The 19755-nt window shown below is 41.4% G+C and overlaps 1 protein-coding gene and 2 long non-coding RNA genes across 3 annotated transcripts in view; 1 reads left to right on the plus strand and 2 right to left on the minus strand.

The window, feature by feature from the left end:
- The window catches only part of kcnh8 (potassium voltage-gated channel, subfamily H (eag-related), member 8), a 49096-nt gene extending 33322 nt beyond the window's left edge, over window positions 1-15774 (plus strand). The window contains exons 11-16 of the mRNA XM_023426660.2: window positions 4871-5085; window positions 6418-6456; window positions 7536-7816; window positions 8634-8749; window positions 9027-9106; window positions 13527-15774. Of these exons, the coding sequence (XP_023282428.1) occupies window positions 4871-5085; window positions 6418-6456; window positions 7536-7816; window positions 8634-8749; window positions 9027-9106; window positions 13527-14099 (1304 nt within the window). The 3' untranslated portion in view covers window positions 14100-15774. The remainder of the gene's footprint in view (window positions 1-4870; window positions 5086-6417; window positions 6457-7535; window positions 7817-8633; window positions 8750-9026; window positions 9107-13526) is intronic.
- LOC147817931 (uncharacterized) lies at window positions 291-2588 on the minus strand. The gene is made up of 2 exons (XR_015438483.1): window positions 2458-2588; window positions 291-2281 (listed from the first exon to the last, which is right to left on the minus strand). It is a non-coding gene; the product is annotated as an uncharacterized LOC147817931 (long non-coding RNA).
- LOC147817932 (uncharacterized) lies at window positions 8457-9828 on the minus strand. Its single transcript, XR_015438482.1, has 2 exons — window positions 9666-9828; window positions 8457-9529 (listed from the first exon to the last, which is right to left on the minus strand). It is a non-coding gene; the product is annotated as an uncharacterized LOC147817932 (long non-coding RNA).
- Window positions 15775-19755: the final 3981 nt, after the last annotated feature.

Consider the following 19755-nt stretch of genomic DNA (forward strand, 5'->3'; position numbering starts at 1 on the left):
GGTGTCAAATCAACTCTGATTCTAATGCTTTTTAACACTGCATTGAGTTGTTGAAGGTTAACATTGGAGGCTCATATAACTCTAATAAGTGTTAATTTTACACACTACTGTGTTGATTTACTCTGTTGCTGTGAAAAAGCAACTCAGATAGAGTCAAATCCTAACAGTCATTAACACTGCACAGATAAATATGTAGTGTTATTTTTACACTTTTGTAGTGTCAAATTGCATCTATCTATAATAATTAAATAATACTTGTACCATTGAATAAAATCAAGCTACCACAAAAATGCATTTAACCACTTCACTTTTAATTGTACAAAAGCACCTTTTCAAGATGCATTTAACATTTGTATTTTCAACTTTTAGTTGTACAAAAGCACTTAACTGATCACGTGCTACATTTAAAAAAATAAAAAAAGTGAATAGTTGTGCAATGGGTGTGCCTGCCGTGCCAGGCACCCCAATACAACAACTTGTTCACATGCACCACATTAAAACCTTTGGAAAAACACAAGCCACAATGTAACAATAAGGTTGTGTAACAGTACTTTCGCTGCCATTACAGAGCTCCAAGTGAAATGTAAATAAGCATAAAAACAGTTAACTTTTGGTCAGCCTAACAATGCCACCACTTTTGAACACTGACCTTAGGTCTGCATAAAATGGCAATATGGAACAGCATATAAGGCGGTATCTGTTGTACCATACTTCATTTGAACATCAAATGGTTTGAAGTAAAAAAGATCATTTATGTGCAACACTTTTAGAACTTGTCTGGATGGAGCTGGACCTTCAAGGCGTGTTAATGGTTATCAAAACACATTGTTTCCATCAATTTTCCACAGAGCAAAACACAGTTATCTTTTACAACAATCGTGTCAATCTTACAAAATACAGGCATCTCACATGCTACCTCAGTACATATAATGAAGTCACGACGGTACTCTGTACCGTGATATTTAATCCATTTGGCAGAAAACACACTGGTTGACAAAACAGTTCCAAATTTTGCAGCAATTGTTGCACCCTGTTTTAACTCAAAAAGTGTCACCATCTTTCCTGGACCTAAAATTAATCTTTCTTTGCTAAAAGATTCATTGCCATATAACTTTGGTGCTTTTTGGCTAATGTCTTTGTAATGTTTTTAAAGCTTTTTAATTGTTGCTTGAAGAATTTATGTTTGGCTTCGTAACGCATGCAACATGTGTGCAAAATCAGACCAATGTGCTTTATGTTACGAGGGTAATGTATCATGAAGTGATGCTTTGGCAAGAGATTTATTTCAGGAAATAATTGCTTGAACAACCGATGATGATCAATGATTAAATGTTTGAGGTATATGGTCATGCATTCTGACAGGACTGGTAAAAATACAATGTTAACAATATGTAGAAGCAAAAGTAGGAGATGCCAGTGTTTATCATCTGCCTCGATTAAATTACCAAATAGCAAAGGCATATTGCGTAACAAGCACCAATTACGACTGTATGGCATTCAACCCCAAATCATTACTTCCACCCATCAACTTATCTGTTGGCAGAGGTGGACGGTTTCGCTGCTGATTGAAACCATAGTCATATGCATGTATTCTACCAGCCACTTTTTCAGCACTTAGGAAGTTGCCTTGAATGTACTTCAGAATCAGTTTCACCTCAAACTGACCAACCCCCTCTAAAATATCATGCATTATATCTACAGCAAAGTTGTTGGCTGTGTTGAAATACTTAAGTGAATTCAACAGACAAACGCATTTCACACCATATACATGAGGCAGCCTAGGATCTGTTTGTACAGTCTGAAAGTGCTGTGCATGCGCATCAACAGCTCTTAAAACAACTTCCGGATCATCTTCACAGAATACAGTTTGAAAACAGTGTTTCTCAAGGAGACAGAAACGACAGCAATATCGAGCCCCAAATGACTCCACAAAGCCAAACAGACCATGCAAACCAAGATTGTCCCCAGTAACTTGAACTACAGTCCCATGAATCGCATGTTCAAAAATTGGAATTTGAAGTGATGTGGTGATGTACTGCAAGATTAAAAAAGTAAATATTTCTCAGTTGTATACACTGGATTTAACAAAGATTTTAATTTAATCTAAAAGCTACATTGTGCTAACTATAAACTATTTACAAATTACCCATTCTTCTGTCATGTCTGCTGCCAGTATGTTCACCATTTTCCTTCTGGTTTCATCTGTCAGGGACTTGCTTCGATTATATTCATTTATTATGCGTTCCCCACCAGGTTTCTTGGCAAGAATGGATTCCACCAACTTCAAACAAAGAGCAAAACAAATCAGCATGTGGAGAATACATCCCTTTAATAAGTAGGGATTTAAAAAAAGATCTTAAAAACAAATGGTCATTAAAATAACACTATATTCTTTTTTATGGCCTTGGTGCCCTAAAATAATTCCTGTTCTGCTCTGGTGTTTGTGTTAATTCTTACGTGCTTGGCTTCTGTGTCCAGCCTCTGCCGTTTACCGGAGGGACTCTCTGAAACGATGTCTGTATCTTGAGAATCAGACGACTCAAGGGTTGGTGGTTCAGACTGCTCAGGAGATGGTGCCATGGAGACAGATTCTGACCGTCATAGGAGAAGCAGATGGAAGGAAAAATATTAACCACAAGGAACTAGCATGTCCATTAAATACTGCAATATAAATTACAAATGTAACTGAGACAAACCTGTGTCATATTTGATGGTTAGCACACAGCTGAGGGATCCTTAACTACATCCCCAAATACGTCGTCATCCAACTCAGTTGGAACATCACTTTTGAACAAACATCAATAAATTAATGTGTGACATAACACTTATATTATTACTACTTTTTAAGCATAGAAAGCATGCATTCAAGCTGACTAAGTGTGATTAGAGATGGTAACATTTGTACTCAAAAGTTACTATTACAGTTACTATTAGCACCTTAAAGCTTCCAGTGCAAAGCTTGATTCCAATATCAATTTCTTACCTGCAATCAAAAACTCTTTCAGATCCAGCTCTGACCACAAAGTCTGGCCTTAATCAACATGGTTCCTGCAGCACATAATTCCTCATTGTCAGAATCTTATATGCTTATTATGATAACAAAAACACAAATATAACAGTAAGCGCATGGTTTTCAACAGAGCAGCCAACGACTTTTATGTTCAATTTGAAAATAAGATAATGTGTTGTTTGTTTCAGGCCACCAAACAGCAGACAAATGATCAGCTATTTGCAGAAATGACAAGGAAGGATCAGTTATACTTATGTTTAATCACGTCAGCTTATGAACTAATCAAATCAAATCACAAAAGCTTGGCCTGGGACTCACATTACTTGCATCCACTGTAACCACCGAAGTATCTCTTTTTACCATGTGACCTCACGTTAACGCAAATGAGAAAACAAAGTTTGAGACAACAGCTGTTATGGCTGACGGTACATCACGCACTGCGACAGTAAGCATGATTTCACACGGACTACTTCCCTTTTTTTACTTCAAAATAAAACACATCAGTCTGTGCTGTTAACTTTACCGTAGGCTAGACGAAAAATCACTAAAACAAAACAAATATGATCCCACTTTAAATTTTGCTGAAACAACGTTACGAGCCCACTAAACTGGTGTACGTCACAGAGCAGACCAAGCTGGAGGGGAGGCATACGGTAAATTTTAAAAAAGGCGCACATGCCGCACACTTGATGGTTAACGTTACTGTTGATTTGAACAGCCATTCAGCCAATGTGGGGGTTATGGTTTCTCAACTCACGGCAATTTTCACCAGAATTTAAGTTATGTTTAATACAACAAAACTATCTCTCCACATCATATTGCTAAGTTAATTACCTTTTGCGGACATGGTCAAGTTGGACACGCGCGCATTTTAAGCTAGGTATTCACTCGGTCACGTTAGCCTTCTTGTCGAATTTGGTGTTAAGATACAAAACCCGCTCAAATACGGGGGCCAACTACACAATGTTCTCCTAAAAAAACATTTCTGCTGAAACGCCAAAATAAAATTGGGTTAATATGGAAAAAATAAGAAACTTACCGCAGTCGTTCGATGGGGGGAAAAATGGCGTCCTGAAAAATCTTCAACAGTTTGAAGGAGGAAGAGGTGGGCGGGGCTTTCCAGAGTCAAATTAACACGGCGTCTTTTAACTCCGGAAATGTTTACCAACACCAGGGGGCATTCTACTCAATCTGTTGTTGTAATAATCCCCAGAAAGAGTCAATGCACTTTGACACTGCATATTTAACACTGCGAAATTTACTGTGTTATCAGTGCCAAATAAAACATTTATTAAATGTTATATAGATCATTTTAAAGCCATTCATTAGAACAGCTTTTGGGTTGCCAGGATGTGAAAAAAAAACCCCTATGGTTTGGTGTTTATTATTTTAGCATGACACTTTTTTAGTTTTTTAGCTTGTAAATACATAATTTAACCACTTACTCTCTGGAAGAGAACTGCAGCAGCACATTTGAACCTATATCAATTTCTTTAAAAAAAAAAAAAAATTAACATTTACAATATCAGACACAGAGTGAGATCAGAGTGCAGGGGTCAAGCACCTCTGGAGATGGTATGGTGTAGCTTATAGACACATAAGCAGCAGAGATGTTTGCTGACACGAGGGCTTTAAACAAGTCTTTAATAGGCAGGTGGTCTTCCTAATGACCCAGCATCACACTGCTCCAAAACCTCTCACACACTCCAAACTGAGTACTCCCTCAGAAACCCTTCAGTAAATGGAGGATCTAATGTTGCAGAGTCTGCATTAGAGACTCAATCCCTTTTACCAGCGTGTGAACATTATGCGGTGACCCTGTCTCTCATCCGCTGCATCCATATCTCTCTCTCTGGGCAGGTAAAGGTGACCTGATCGGGGCGAACCTGTCCTTAGATGACCGGGTGATAAAAACCAATGCGGACGTGAAAGCCCTGACCTACTGTGACCTGCAGTGTATCAACCTGAAGGGGCTGTACGAGGTGTTGGACCTGTACCCCGAGTACTCCCACCACTTCGTCCAGGACATCCAGCAGGACCTCACGTACAACCTGAGGGAGGGGCATGAGACACACGTGAGTCCATCTAAGTGGTTTTAAAGCAGCTGTCTAAAAATGTGTTTTTCTTTTCTTTTAAATTTTTGAGTTTCACTGTGCACACTGATATATCTTCTGTTTTCACATTCATCGGCTGAGGCAGGAAAGTTTCTCTGTGCTCACCTTGAATCTGAATTTCACACATTTCACAAATTAGATTTTTTTTTTTTGACATCAAAACTCGTTTGTAAACCAATTACGATCCAATATAGAACTGACATCAGTGTGAACTTGAAACCTCCAGTGCAGGAGTAACAGGCAAACAATGTGAGACATCTGTATGAGACACAAATCATTATTCAAAGCAATGAACTTCTATATGTCTGGACGGGATTTTTAAACAATTCTCCCACATACTGATTTTATTACATAACAAAGGCTCGTTATTTTATAAATTTTCACCAAAAAATAAGCAGATTTTTGTTAAGATAGCAGTTTTAAACCTATTTTCACCCCGTTTGAAAGAGGAAGATAATCAGTGTAGTTTCTTGTGATGTTGACAATTTTGCAAGAAGCAACAGAAGGTGGAGAGCAAAATGAGAAGGAAATGCAAATGACTGTGCAGCTACAGTATTTGTCTCAAAGCAACTAAAATAAAGAGCCACAAATGGTCAAACAGTTTTTGCTTCAAATTGTACTTTAAAATCAATCTCTGCACTCACGGCGGCTGGAGAAAGCACGAGGGGAAAAGCTCTGAATTAAGAAATGTGTATGTGTGTGTATGTGAGAGAGAGAGAGAGAGATGGAGTGAGAGAAAGAGGGCAAAAATAGCTGTGGCACTTGGAGGAGCTGTACTGCTGTAATTACAGTCAGGTGTTTCTGTCTCTCCTGCCCAAACACCACTGGCCCACTTACACACACACACTCACCCACACACACACACACACACACACACACACACACACACACACACACACACACACACACTCCTCACACTACCTGCTGCAGGGCTTTTAGGTGAAGCTAATGTGCAGCCCAAACCACAGGACTGAGTAGAGCTTGAAAGAAGACAGAGGGAAGGAGGCAGCTCAGGGTGTGTTTGTGGCTGATGATGAGATTGCTGTTCGGACATTACTGTACTGTATACGAGCACAGCACAAGAGTGTCAGTGTATTATTTTCCATCACTGCATCACCGCAAGCCATACAGTCATGTGTTATTTTCTTGCGCTCACTTTAAAAAATAATTTACTGCTGAGCCTTTTTGAAATTGCTCCTCTGTAAATTAAAACAGAGAAAATAAAGGGCCACATCTTGATTGCTCTTTCCTGCAGCTCATTTACTGTGTATTTCCTCTCTGGCTCTCTTCCAGGTTAAGGCCAGACTGTCCACAGCAGCTCTAGATGCTCAGGTAGCAAACCACAAGCACTTACACACACACACACACACACACACTGATGAGAGATGATTTACAATCTAAAGGCAATAGGCCCCAATTTGAGACAGGTCCCATTTCCTGAAAAGACTCAAAACCCCATCCACACAACATTTAAATCAGCCTGCAATAGAAAATGATGAAACTCAAATTAACGTTCAACTGGAGATCAATTTTTCTAATCCATGAAAAGTCTGCAGGGTGAGACACAGCAGTAGACCTCCATCACTGATAATGGACTCAATCACTCTTTTTAGACTTAATGATTCTGATGAAGAGATTTTTTTTTTTCTTTGGTGGAGAGGTCGAGGGAGGAGAAAGATCAATTCTGCACCGAAAGTGTTAGCAGTCATTAAATCACGAGTAACCCTGAATGGAGGGTGATGAAACGCTCTACATGGTGTCAAGCTGCTCCTTTTCTCGTTGGGAATCTGCACAACTAACACAAATCTAAAAAATCTGTAGTCAGATATTTTACAGCAGAATCAATTCAGCTGCCTGAGCCATTAACCTCATGCTGCCGTCGTTTTCCTCCGAGAGAGTCGGGTCATAGGCCGCTGCTGATCAATAGGTTACTGTTGACCTTATTTCTGTTGTTACCTCATTTTACAGTTGATCAGCGTCATAGCAATTCAGCGTAGACAAGAGGACATAGGCCTCTGTGTTTATAAGAATAGATGTCAGAGTTCACTAATGTTACATTTATTATTCTCCAGGTCGCATGTGCAGCCTGAACTGTTGATCTGGGGCTTTTCAACACTATCAATCCAGCTGAGTGTGGTGCCCCTTGCACTTACAAGCCATTATACATATATATGTATTAATAGCCCCTCTGTGTATCCCAGGGTCATGGTATTACCTGTACAAATACAGGTTCAGCATGAAAAAGGGAGGATATCAAAATTTGCTGTGACACAGAATAGAGAGAAGTGCTCGTTGTGATGACATCGGCTCTCTGCCTTTTTCACAGTTATGTAATCTACAAAAGTTATCGTAGTATCCTCACTCCACATGAACTCTGTTGTTGCTTTCAACCATTCCTTTCACATTTCCAGTCAGGGGTGAGAAGGAACGGGAGAGTGGTTCAGGGTTATACGTCCATCATCGAGGCTCGGGAGGAACACGAAGACGATGAGGAAGAGGAAGAGGAGGACGAGGCAAAGTCCGTGTCGTTGTCGTCGGAGAGGAACCGAGCGGTGAACCTCAGGGACGCAGGTGGGAAGTCTCTACTGAGCCGACCCAGCCAGAAGACCACGGGACAGAGCTCCAGGAGGTCTCAGAAAAAGATCCAGGAAATTACTCTCACCACTTTAGACCCGTCCAACCTCAGCCCCAGGTGAGTTTGATCACCATTGATTAGTCTGTCTGCCTGTGTGGGCCTGTATCTCTGTGAATCTGTGTGTTATGTCTATTTTTGTCATTCTTTGTCTCCAAACTAGAGCTGAGTTAAAAGTGAGAGGTAGTATTTGTATGACCTTTCATGGTTTACTTTACTAAACCAACTTCTTTATCCTCTGTAATGTGACCTACTGGGCAGGGTAGTTACGATGGGGCATTTAAATCACTCAAGGATAGACTTCTGGCCACCACCCGCACATTCCTGCTCCACGTTGTTTCATCAGGAGAGGGGGGATGATTGAAAGATGAACAAATTGGACTGTGCTCTTAAAAATGTAAAGTTTTGCCAATATCAAAAGTACTCATTTCTGGCCCATGATATTGACTGATCACCCCGGTTTGGATCCAAGATGACTATGCATAAAGACTGGAAACGGGCTAACAGCTAACCTAGCTATTGTACAGAAAAAGTGTAAAAACAAAAACAAGGTGTGGTAAAAGTCCTAATTTATTATGTTATTATTAATTTATTATAATTTATACACTTTACACATGTGTTAATTATTGAGCCAAGCATGCCACGTCCCCCTGTTTCCAGTCCTTATGCTAAGCTAAGATAGCAGTCTCCAGGCTCTAGCTTCATAGTTGGAGTACATAAGACACAAGAGTGGTAGCTTTATTTTTCAATGAACAGCATAATGTTACAATGAAAAAACAATGATACAAGATATAGACATACCAAAATATTAATATTATTAATATTAAAAATGTATATATTTTTACAATGATTACTTAATCTTTTCTCCCCCCTGCAGAATCGTTGACGGTACTGAAGACAGTGAGGGGACAGAGGGTTCCCTGGCTTTCTCCTTCGCCACCACCCGAGCTTGTCCTGTCAATGAACCAACCAGTGCCTCTGCATCTGCCACAGGTCCTCCCATCCTACAGTGCACATCAGTTTACCTCTCAAATATCACCTAATACCCATTTACAATCCCTCCAAATTCCCAAATCCTGGGTAGTGAGAAATGTTCACATCCAAAACCCTGCAGAACCGTTGTATAATGAGGAGGATTAATGTGAATTGGCACTCTCTGCCAATGCCTAGAGTAGTTATCAGCTGCCTCGATGCAATAGCTTCTGGGTGCAAATTTGTACTGCCTGTTTGGTGCGTTAGGTGATTTGTAATTTGCTAATTTGTGTCACAGATATACTGCAGATCAGCACAGCAGAATTAGCAGCGAAAGCAGAAGAAACCAGGGGCCAACTGCGACATCTTGACCAGCAGGTAGGACTATTTGTGTATTTCGTTATATTTGTGTGAGGTGAGAGAGAGAGACAGACAGGTGGGCACAGGTAAGCACAAGCCATATGGCCATGTCAGCATGTCAGGCACAGGACAGGTGATTGGATTGAGAGAAGCAGTAAAAAATAAATAAAAGCTGAGGAAGTCCTGATCTACAGTGTTTCTTTTGTATTAAGTTCTCATAGATCTTCTGTGCCTTGTCAGTGGCATTCTCAAGTATCATATTCGGATGTTTTATAGACTTTGGAGGTCCGTTACCCAGCTTGAAATAATCTGTTCGTACACACACATACACACACAGTCTCTCGTGCTGTATCCCATGGTTTTGACTGGCGGGCTGCTAAATTGACATTACACTTTTGGCAGGTGAGGAGGAGTGTTTGCTTCCTCCTGCTGAGCCCCAGTCTGTAGGATGATCAGAAAAAGAAACATGAAATAAGAGGGGGAGAAAAGAGTGAAAGGAGAAAAGGCAGAGGACAAAAAAAGACAATAAAGGGAGGGAAAAAGAGAGGAGTGTGAAAGACAGCGGCACAGCACCTACACAGTTATGCACATGGGCTCTTTTGTCCTTTCTCCGTCTCTGTGGGTTACCAGTGTTTGACAGGAAGTCTCTCAGCATGGTCTTGTAGGTTGTTAATCCTCACTTGCATCTATCCACACCGGTCACCATAGGAGATGAAAAGGGGAGGGGGTTGTTTAAACCCTATCTGCTCTCCACAAACACATACACAAACACAAATGACATGTTAGGGCATTGTATGTTATTTAGCACATGCAGGGTAGTGCCAAAATGTGTGTGTTTGCAGAAATTATTAAAGGAAAAAGAAATTAATTTTAATTCAATTCATTTCAATTGAATTAAATAAATCCCAGACTTTCCTGTAATTTCTAATAGTTAGTTTCATATGTAGTGTGATGTAGAATAAGCCAATGACCCACTGCTTTTTCCCAAATTTGCTGTTGCAACTCGACTGAAGGTAATCTATTTTTTCAATCCAATAATTAACAACAATAGCACAATTTTTAAATCAAAATCAAAGCGCAAGGGCCTCTTGAGACAAACCACTGTGTACCGCGGTAAACCAAGGGGTGCAGTTTTCACTTTCTGTCAGTCTCACCACTGAATAGCAAAACATTAATTTCTGTCAAAACCTCACAGGCAACATTTTAATGGATTACAAATTGTGTGAATGCAGCAGTGAGCCAGCTCTGCCTCGATCTGTGACCTCTTACCTTTGTCCTTTGACTTTAAGCTATATTTGTGCATCTGAAGGGTTTATTCTAGTGGGACCTGGTGACCTTTGTAGTGTGTCATGGAAATCATAATGTACATCCACACAGGAAGGTTCAAGCATTGCCAGAATGCTCTGAGTAATTGCACTTATAATTACGATAAGAGGCTAGAAACACACTACAACATGATACACACATACAACACAGACACACTTGAGAATGAGACGTGCACGCACACATACAAGCACAGCAGTGGTGACCTACTTTAGTAAATGAACTGTGAGCAACAAAACCAAATAGGAATAAAAATTATTTTATCAACTGTACGTGTACTTTAAAGCAAGAATAACTGGGCCACTTTGAGGCAATGGAACAACCTGTTGACATAATATTGACATGTGTTACAAAGTTGTTGTGGCAAATGTGTTAGCAAGTTGTCTATTTACGCATCCAGCAGATTTATAGCAACATTAACATACATTTGGAGCCGTGTCGTGTTTCTGGCCACTATTTACTCTCTTTTAGCTCTGTTTTGGTCTCCACCAACCCCTGAGTGAAATATGAGGCTGTTTAGCAGCTAAATGCTCCACTATGTTCACAAGCTAGCCGCTAACCTGGTCAGTCTGCTGTCTGGTGCTGGGCAGGTAGAGTACTGTAAATTTATCTGACCTTTTGTTGCCTTTTGTTTGTTTGGAAACAAGGTTGACGAGAGCGGTGAGACTGAAAACATTAAAGCTGCAGGACATAAAACCAAAACAATGAGCTGATCGACACTAAAACATTCTGTAGATCTGAGGGAAACCACACTACGACCTTTCCACATTACATGTAGTCATTAGATCCATTGTTAATATTAAAATATGGATTAGTGCAACTTCAAGGCAAAAAATTATACTTAATTAAATAAACTATGCAGCTAATGTATCTATATAAAAAACACTAAATAATCCTTCAAGCTAAACTGAAGTGAATAAGCATTGTGTATATGTGTCGCAGCAAACCTAAGAGTGAGCAAAGGAAGGCATAGCACATTTACTTATATCATCATCAACCAGGCAGGCTTGTGGGAAATCACGTGATATCTAATATAGTCGATTACTAACTCATTCTATCAGTATAATAGTGCTGTAGTATACTCAGACTAAGATGATTACCATGAGTATAGCAGTTATACAAATAAAGTTAGCACAAGAATTAGCATTAGTAACATTTTTAGTTTGGCATGTACCTGTAGCTGCAGTGGGTTCTGGTCATCCGTTGCTGCTGTTTTGTCTGATGGTTGTCTCTGAGGTGGGAGTACTGGAATCATGTTGACAGCGTGTCAGATTGGACTGTCCTGTCGCTCTCAGCTTTTCTATTTTTATCAGAGCCTTTTACCAGCCACTCCAGACATGGGAGAGATGGGAGAATTGTGAAAGAGGAGACAGAATATTTTGTTCTCTATTGACAGGCACTCAATATGGCAGATCAAAGTTATGAAAAATACAATTAAATGTGCAGTCTACATACTATGCATACACACTATATATATATATATATATATATATATATAGTGTATATGCTGTACAATGTGTGTCCATGTAACTGAGAGAGCGAGAGGGAGCACCCAAGCAGATTTGATCTGTCGTGATCACGACATATTTATGCGCACTGCCTGATCACCTCTTGACGTATCCACACAGTGACTGGAGTAGCTCTCACCTAGAGTTGTGTGTCCTGCTGAGGGCAGATGTGCATCCAGTAGCAGTGATGTGTGTGATGAATGGTCATGAGCGCTTTGACTGGCAGAAGCAGATGGCACGTTGGCAGGGCCTCATGGTCGTGCCCACTGTGGACATGCCACGTGCAGAGAGCAACTAATCACCAGCTCCGCCTCCCTCATCAGTGCAATGACCAATTATAGCAGCACGACATTACATGCAAAACAGCAGGCAGGGGACAGAAATGTTTTGACCCAAAATGACTGACCTGAAAATACCAAATTCATAACGATGTACTGTATATCCTGGGGCTTTTTGTTCCTGTTTAATTAGCAGCCTAAGTTTGTCTTTATTACATAACCAGAAAAGTCAGCTACATAGCACTGACTCCACTTTGAAAGTTGTAAGTGTTGAGGCCATGGATTTAAATGCAAGAGGTGGTGACAGAGTCAAATGCCTCAAGCAACAAGAAGCAAATTGGATCTTCAGTCTCAAAGCCACAAGTCACCCAGGCCTGAATGAGGAACTTGACTTCTTCCCTTTCATATAGTGGGTAATAGCTGGAAAGTGTGGCTCATCAATTACCACAGTGCCGACAGGTTGGTCAGAGATTTAGGTGCATTATGCTAGTAGCGGCTAATGTATCCTCAAGCCGCTAACCTCTTGTAAGCTCACTTCTTTTTAACACCAACATTTTCTTTCATTTACAATCTTATAGTCTTCAGACACAGCCGATGTATGAGACTTGACACTCCATCTGGAATCACCAAAGGCTTTATTTAACAACCCCGAGACCTGTAAACACACTTTGAGGGTTTAAAATCGGTGGAGTTGCCCTTTAAGAGATCCCCTCCTAACATCCCTACATAATAAGTGATTGGGGGCAAAATCCACAGTCCTTGTTCCAAGGAGAAAAAAAACAAATTCTAAAGTTTATCTGGAGTTAATGAGATTCAGCAGTCTGTATTAGACAACACAGCCTGCTGAATCCGTGTAAATGCTGACGCTTGAGTATTAATTTGAGATGAACTATTTTTGCACAGAAACAGAAGTTTGTTCCCATCTCTTCCACTGCAAGCATGCTGGGAAAGGATCTTTTAATGTCCACTGAGAATAGGAGGAATGATCAGAGCAAGCACGTTCATGTGACTATTGAACCTATCCTTTTGTGCTGAGACACACTATGAGTTGATGTCTCAATGTGTTATACCACGTTTTCTGCCTCTGGTGAATGTACCTTAACACAGGTGTGTGGAATTAGATGCAGTGGTGGTTTGGGTTAATTGTGTGTCAAGGAGGGCAAGTATGCTAATGTATTTCTGTAACGTACCAGCCCAGATTTATTAGAGGCTTTTTATTTTGACTTGAGTCCCCGAATTTAGATTTTTATGCCACACCCACCCATGGATGAGGCATAAGGCATTTTTTTACTATTTAAAATTAAATGTAGCCTGTGTTTATGTCCGCAGGTAAGCTCCCTGGGGAGGGAAGTGGCTGACCTCGGACGAGTCATGAGGAGAATGGCTCAACTCATGGAGACCCTCATGTCATCAGTGCCAACACCTTCAGTAGAGTGCCCGACACACTACTCGCCAACACAGCACCACACATTCCTGCCCCATCCTAACCCTCCTCAGTCGTACCCTTCACCAGCTCAGACTGCCTCCATCTGGACAGACACGCCCATGTCATTGCCCTCCTCTCCTCTCACAATCCCCCAGCAACATGGTGTAATATGCCAAATGGACTCTCTCACACATAGACCCCAGGATCTCCAGCTGGGGTACCCTCCTATCCCCAGCTCCACTCCACCTTCGACCCCCAGCTCGTCAGCCCTTCAATTACAGCCTCACATGCCTTCCTCGCCTCTCAGCTCACCGGAGATTTCCCACTACAAAGACGGGGCTTGTAGCTCCATCAGGTCAAGGGTACACAGTCCACCTCCGCAGGCCGGGGGAGATGAGGGCCCTCATCAGAGCTCTGGATGTTCTCCTCAAACTGGATTAGGGGGGGCTTACCACAACCCAACCAAGGATTTGTAGCAGCCCTCCGTCTGAACTCTGCAGGACTTTTTCCATGACATTTTTGGGGATATGTTCCTGAACTGATCAACTGGGGGCCCCCCTCCCCATATCTCTGCAGGACTTTTGCAGGGACGCAACTCAGATTTCTTTTTTTTTAAAGGCACGTGTTTAAAAATCCAGTTGCATGAAATCAAGTACAGGAGGTTTAGGTGTGTTAGCTTTACCTTTATAGAAACGTAGTGTTGTCAGACAGGATGTAGAGGTTGGGGTCAGTTGTGGAGCTGTATGGTGGCAGCTCTCTGGGTACAGCTCACCTCCGGCTCGCAACCCACCCACCTTGAGGCTCCTTCAGAGAGCAACAACAGGTATGCCATAATGGAGGAGAAGATGGTTATGGTGGAGGAGGTGGAGAGAGTTGTTTCTATCCTCTATTTTCTCGCTCCTGGCTAGAGATGGTTTAAGGTCGACTGGGTCGGTCGGAGGAAGAGAAAGCATCCTGAATGGTGGTGTTGGGCTTTGGAGACAAAGAGGGGAGGGGGCAAACATCATTGCCCCAACCCCCCCTATCTCTGCCATTTCTTCTCCTTTTAACCCTTCTTTCTTGCTCACTCAACCCATGCCTGATGCTCTGGATTGCCTGGACCAGTGCGTGGCTGGTTGGGGCTGGTTGTGCTGGGAGCACAGGGTGGTGCAAGGAGAGAGATGGGATGTATTGTGCTCTTTACCGCTGGCCCTCAGGGAAGAGGGCGGTTGGAGGGTGGTAGAAGTTGGTTATGGAAGTGGTGGTGGTGGTGGTGGGGGGGTCGATGTTGCGCTTCAGGCAGAACAGCCCCTGCTGTCGTCTGTCACACTGAGCACAGGGACTCTTTCTCCCTCTCCGTTTCTCTTTTCCACTGTTTTTCTCCATACACCTACCACACTCGCTCTTTCCCTCCTTTCTTCTCCCTCCTTCTTTCTCTTTCTCTCTGCATGCCTTTCCGAGCCTTTTGAGTAGTGCCTGTAGACACACATTAACATGCTGCATGTCACCATGTGGAAATCCAGCTTGCCATTTATCTATCTATTTAAAGGAAACATGGTTCATTCTTTTAATAGCTGAACCTGGCATTTACTGATGCATATTTATCGAATGTGGGCTCAGTTTTAAACACTGGGTAATTTTAGGAACAAGGTAGTCACCCCTGTTGTGAAGTGGCCCGGAGCACTCCACCAATATTAAATTGGCTCATGATCGACATCGAGGGCCGTTTCCCTGATCGTCACCCAGGGTTACCAACTCTCGAGATCCATTTTCTCAGCTGTTCAGAGCGAAGGCAATATTCCCACATAAAAGCACAATAAGGAGATAAAGACGCTTTTATATTTCTATGAATGTATCAATACTAAAGATGTATTTTTTTACCTCAAAGAATGCAAGAGTGTGGGATGGCAGCAAATGATGCTACTCTATCTGAGATTATGGCAGTGCTGTTTGCTGGTACCAGCCAATGCAATCCTTTCCAAACCAGGAAAAAGGTCATAACTCTCGGCCCGACAGATCTACTATTCTCTTTTGAATTCATGTAGGTTTGACTCTGCTTCTCTGCAAATGGAATGTACTGTAATCAAACTTGTTTTTTCCCTTAACATTTTGATATTTATTAGATACGAAAACAGACCTGTTATGCTAATAAACGACAAATATGACTGTTATGTCCTGACTTTTTGTTGTTGTTCAGTGCATTCATTCATTCAACATTCATTAAAGCTGGAAAGACGTGGCCCCAACACACATCGCTATCATCATAATGAATAATTATAATAACATGACAGAAAAGAACAAGCAGACATCTTTCAGCATCTAAGGCTGGTGCAGGTATTAAAACTGTCCAAAATAAAGCTTGTTGTTTGGTTCATACAATTCAAAATAAAAGCTGACGCAGGAAATGTTGTTCCACTGGCATGCATATTGGCTAGCACTGTTGGCAAGACAATACGAACTTATATTCATGGCATTGATGTGAAACTGGCATGTCGAGCGACTGAGTTGTTGCTGAGCTCTCCCTGTGTATTCATGTTCACAGAAACACACCAAGTCGATAACGCCAGATCTCTGTCATGCAAGACTGTTGTTTGTCCACACTCTGTTTATAATAGTAGTGTGTATTTGTTTTGTGTACGTGTGTGTGTGTGTATGTGTGTATGTGTGTGTGTCTGTCTTTTGTTAGCTGCTGCTACGGTTCATCTGAGGTGAAAGCGCGGCAATCGTCATGTCCCACTGGTGACGTAGCCCGGGGATGAAAACTGAGTAAGTATGCGTGCTGGGGATCACATTGACACACCTGTCACAGGTCCAGCTGCTCTCACCTGCGGAGGTACTGCTCTACTGTGTTTGTGTGTGTGTTAGGAAGTGTGAGGGGATATACAATTGGGTTCAGCAGGGACGCAGGTGAGATAGTGGCAGGGTTACTCTTATTTATGATGGAGATAACAGTGCAACCATGTCAAGGTGTGTATGTTTTTTGAATGCGTGTGTGTATGTAAATGCTTTTAGATGGGGCAGTGATGTGGTCATAAATTACTATATGTGCGGTCAAAATATTCCCCCACTTAGACTGTTTGTTGTGTGTTTTACTGAGAGGGTGCTTGCAGGTGGGTGGGGGTGTGTTTGAAAATGATTATTTGTGTATTTAGCAGCGCCTTCAGCACATCTGTGGAAATGCTGTTATTTAGCCCCGGGTCTTGAAGGCCCATCCATATTTAATGGTGTACAGACAATCCTATCCTGGCTGTTTATGCATCATTTTATCCACCTGCTAGCAAACTCATCTTTTATTCACTGCTTTCCCACTTTATCTGTCATTAGCAAACTGAGTCCCATCTGCCTTTCTCCTTTGCACCCATGCTTTTTTTTCTTTCCCACCACTTATGATTTTCGATTAGTTGAGCCTGACTCAGGGGAAAGGAGAGAAAAGGGGGAAAGCTCTATAGAAATGCTAAAAGGAGAAGGCTGATTGTTCAAAGAGGTGGGATGTGGGCTGGTTTGATATCCGGGCATTCATTTTTTTTACCTAACATACACTTAACTCTGTGTTTCATATTCATTCTCCTGCTGTGGGTCTGTGTATGTGTCTAATCCACACGATTCACATTGTTTGATGATGGCCCTGACCCAAATACAGCAACTATTCATCCCTGTCCACTCTTTTCATCTGAACACACACAAAAAATGCAGTATGAACACACAGGCGCGTGCACGCACACACACGCACACACACACACACACACACACACACACACACACACACACACACACATTCACTCTTCCATTCAAATGAGCACTTTATCCCTGTGAAAAGAGCCTCTTCACTTGTCCCTCGCCCCAGATTTCAGCACTAAAAAACACCATCGCTGTGCAGGAGGTGAGAACTTCTCTCAGGTAATAAAAACATGTCCATTTCTCTCCTTTCATCTCTGCCGACATAATGGAGATATGTTGAAATCTGCCAGCTGTTGGTGTGGTCTTTCAATTCAGCTCTGTCTGAGCTGTGATTGGCTGGTTCCCCAGGAACAGAGGCCGAGCTGTGTGCTGAGCCAAAGAGACATTATGTTTGTGTTTGGATGTGTTTGTGTGGTCTGATGTGTGTTTGCTAGTGGCTCTGGTTATGTGTACGTCCATGTATACCAAGTGTCTGTGTCTTTATGCATATATAAGAGCGTACATCCACATGTAAAATGTGGAAAAAGCTCTCCACACAAGGGCTTTACATTTATCTGTTCCACTCTGGGGGAGATAGTGGCTGCTTTTGCACATCCAAACAGTTATATTTGCATTGGTATAAAGCAGGAAGGGGGGGGGGGGGGGAAGCTTGCAGGACATCTTGTGTGTTTGATAAATGAGTCTGAGCTGCTCCCCTGGGTGCTATGGAACAAGTGGTGGTGGAGGGACGGGCGGCAGAACAATGTGAATGTCAGAAGTGGAGATTAATGGTGGCTTCTTCTCTTAGAGGTGTAGGTGTGGGTATGCTCATCAAGCAGAGATACTGTAGCGGCTGCTAAATTACCTCTTTTGTTGCTCAACTGTCAGAGAGTAGTCTGGCATTTTTAAGCAGCAGATAGGAGGATCATCAGCATGTAAAGCTTTTGGTAAATAGTTGTCTTCCATTGTGTTGATGTAAGGGGTCCCTGTTGAAAAGTCTGAACAGACACTTATAAAAGAAGACAGGAGGCATTCCTCTGCCTGTGAACACCGGGCAGCATTTTACCCTTTAAAACACTGTTAGGCAGCTGTACATAATGTACCTTTCCATTCTGCTGTGTGATGGTGTGTTTTTCTAGGATAACTAGGCAAAAATAAAGCTTTTATTTTCAGCCATATACCCGACTATTGCATAACCGGAGATGCCGGCTGAAACATCAAACTACCTGGTAAGATAGGAAATAGGGCTCTGTCTGCTCTGTCTCAGCTTGTGTTTCTTGTCTGTGAGCCCCATTTAGTTTTCTGGACATTTGTTTGACACTAACTGAGATGTAAATTGAACTTACAAGTAGAAGCCCTAAATTACCATTTCACTTTATGGCTGGTTTATGAACACATTTTAGACAGAACCACATATTTATGAATGGAATAAAATGGAATAAGTTCCATATTTTTATACTCAATATTTGACACATTAATATTCAGAATGGTGTACATACTTAACCTTATTTAACCTCTTACCCAGAAGCTTGGCCAATATTGGCCCATTTGCTGATGGATTATTAACACTCTCAAAAACCTTATATCTGTGTAACTATTTATTGAACTGTTTGCTTTGGGTTTTCACATCCACTTTATCTCAAGAGTTAAGAGCCATTTGTAAGTTTTACTTTTGCTACATAGCCAAAGTTAGCATTACCAGCTATTTACTTACCAGTCTTGACAAGAGCTTCAGCCATTGTTGCATTTAACATACAAGAAGTCATAATACACCCTCTGAGCAGTGCTAATTCTTAAGGGCAGACTGGACACTACAGTTACTCCGTATCACAAAGTGACAAGACAGCCCGACCAGATCGGAACTAGCTGGTTAGCATGCTAACTTCAGTACAAGAAAAGAAGTAAATAGTTTTAACAAACCTTACAGATAGCTCCTTTAAGATGAATTATTTTGATTCTCTCAGGTACACTAATGGCTAGGTATATTTTTCTGGTCTGTGTTAGTTCTGTTTGTCACCTACATGTTATCCATATTTGTGTTTTTGACTTTTCACACTCACACTGAGGCAGAGAAGCCAAACAGAGGGCTATTTGGTAGATGAAGTAGTCCAAAGGTGAATCGTTCTACTTTTTGTCCTCTTTGCCAGACTACTTTATGTAACGTTTCTTTGTGTGGTGCATATAAGGGAAATCTCCAAATGTTAAATTTAATCTGTGCCCATTGTCCCTGTTTGTTGACTTTGTCAGTCAGCAATGTGATGGTAATATGGGGTCACTAAATTGGATCGATAAAAGCCCCTGAAAAGAAAGACCAGACTGTTCATAAATGCATAAATAACTTACTTATGAGGTCAACATGTTTTTTTATTTATGTAAATCATTCGAGTTTTCATCACCTATGTTTTTAAATATAAGGGAAAATGTATAGCTCAGTTATGTTTTCAGTATCTGTGGTTTTAACCATTTATGTTTGGTGATTAAGTTTGTCTGACCTCA

Source organism: Seriola lalandi, unplaced genomic scaffold (assembly GCF_002814215.2).
Source record: "Seriola lalandi dorsalis isolate HSWRI2012SDOR001 ecotype SW California unplaced genomic scaffold, Sedor1 jcf7180002054834, whole genome shotgun sequence".
NCBI classification, from domain to species: domain Eukaryota; kingdom Metazoa; phylum Chordata; class Actinopteri; order Carangiformes; family Carangidae; genus Seriola; species Seriola lalandi.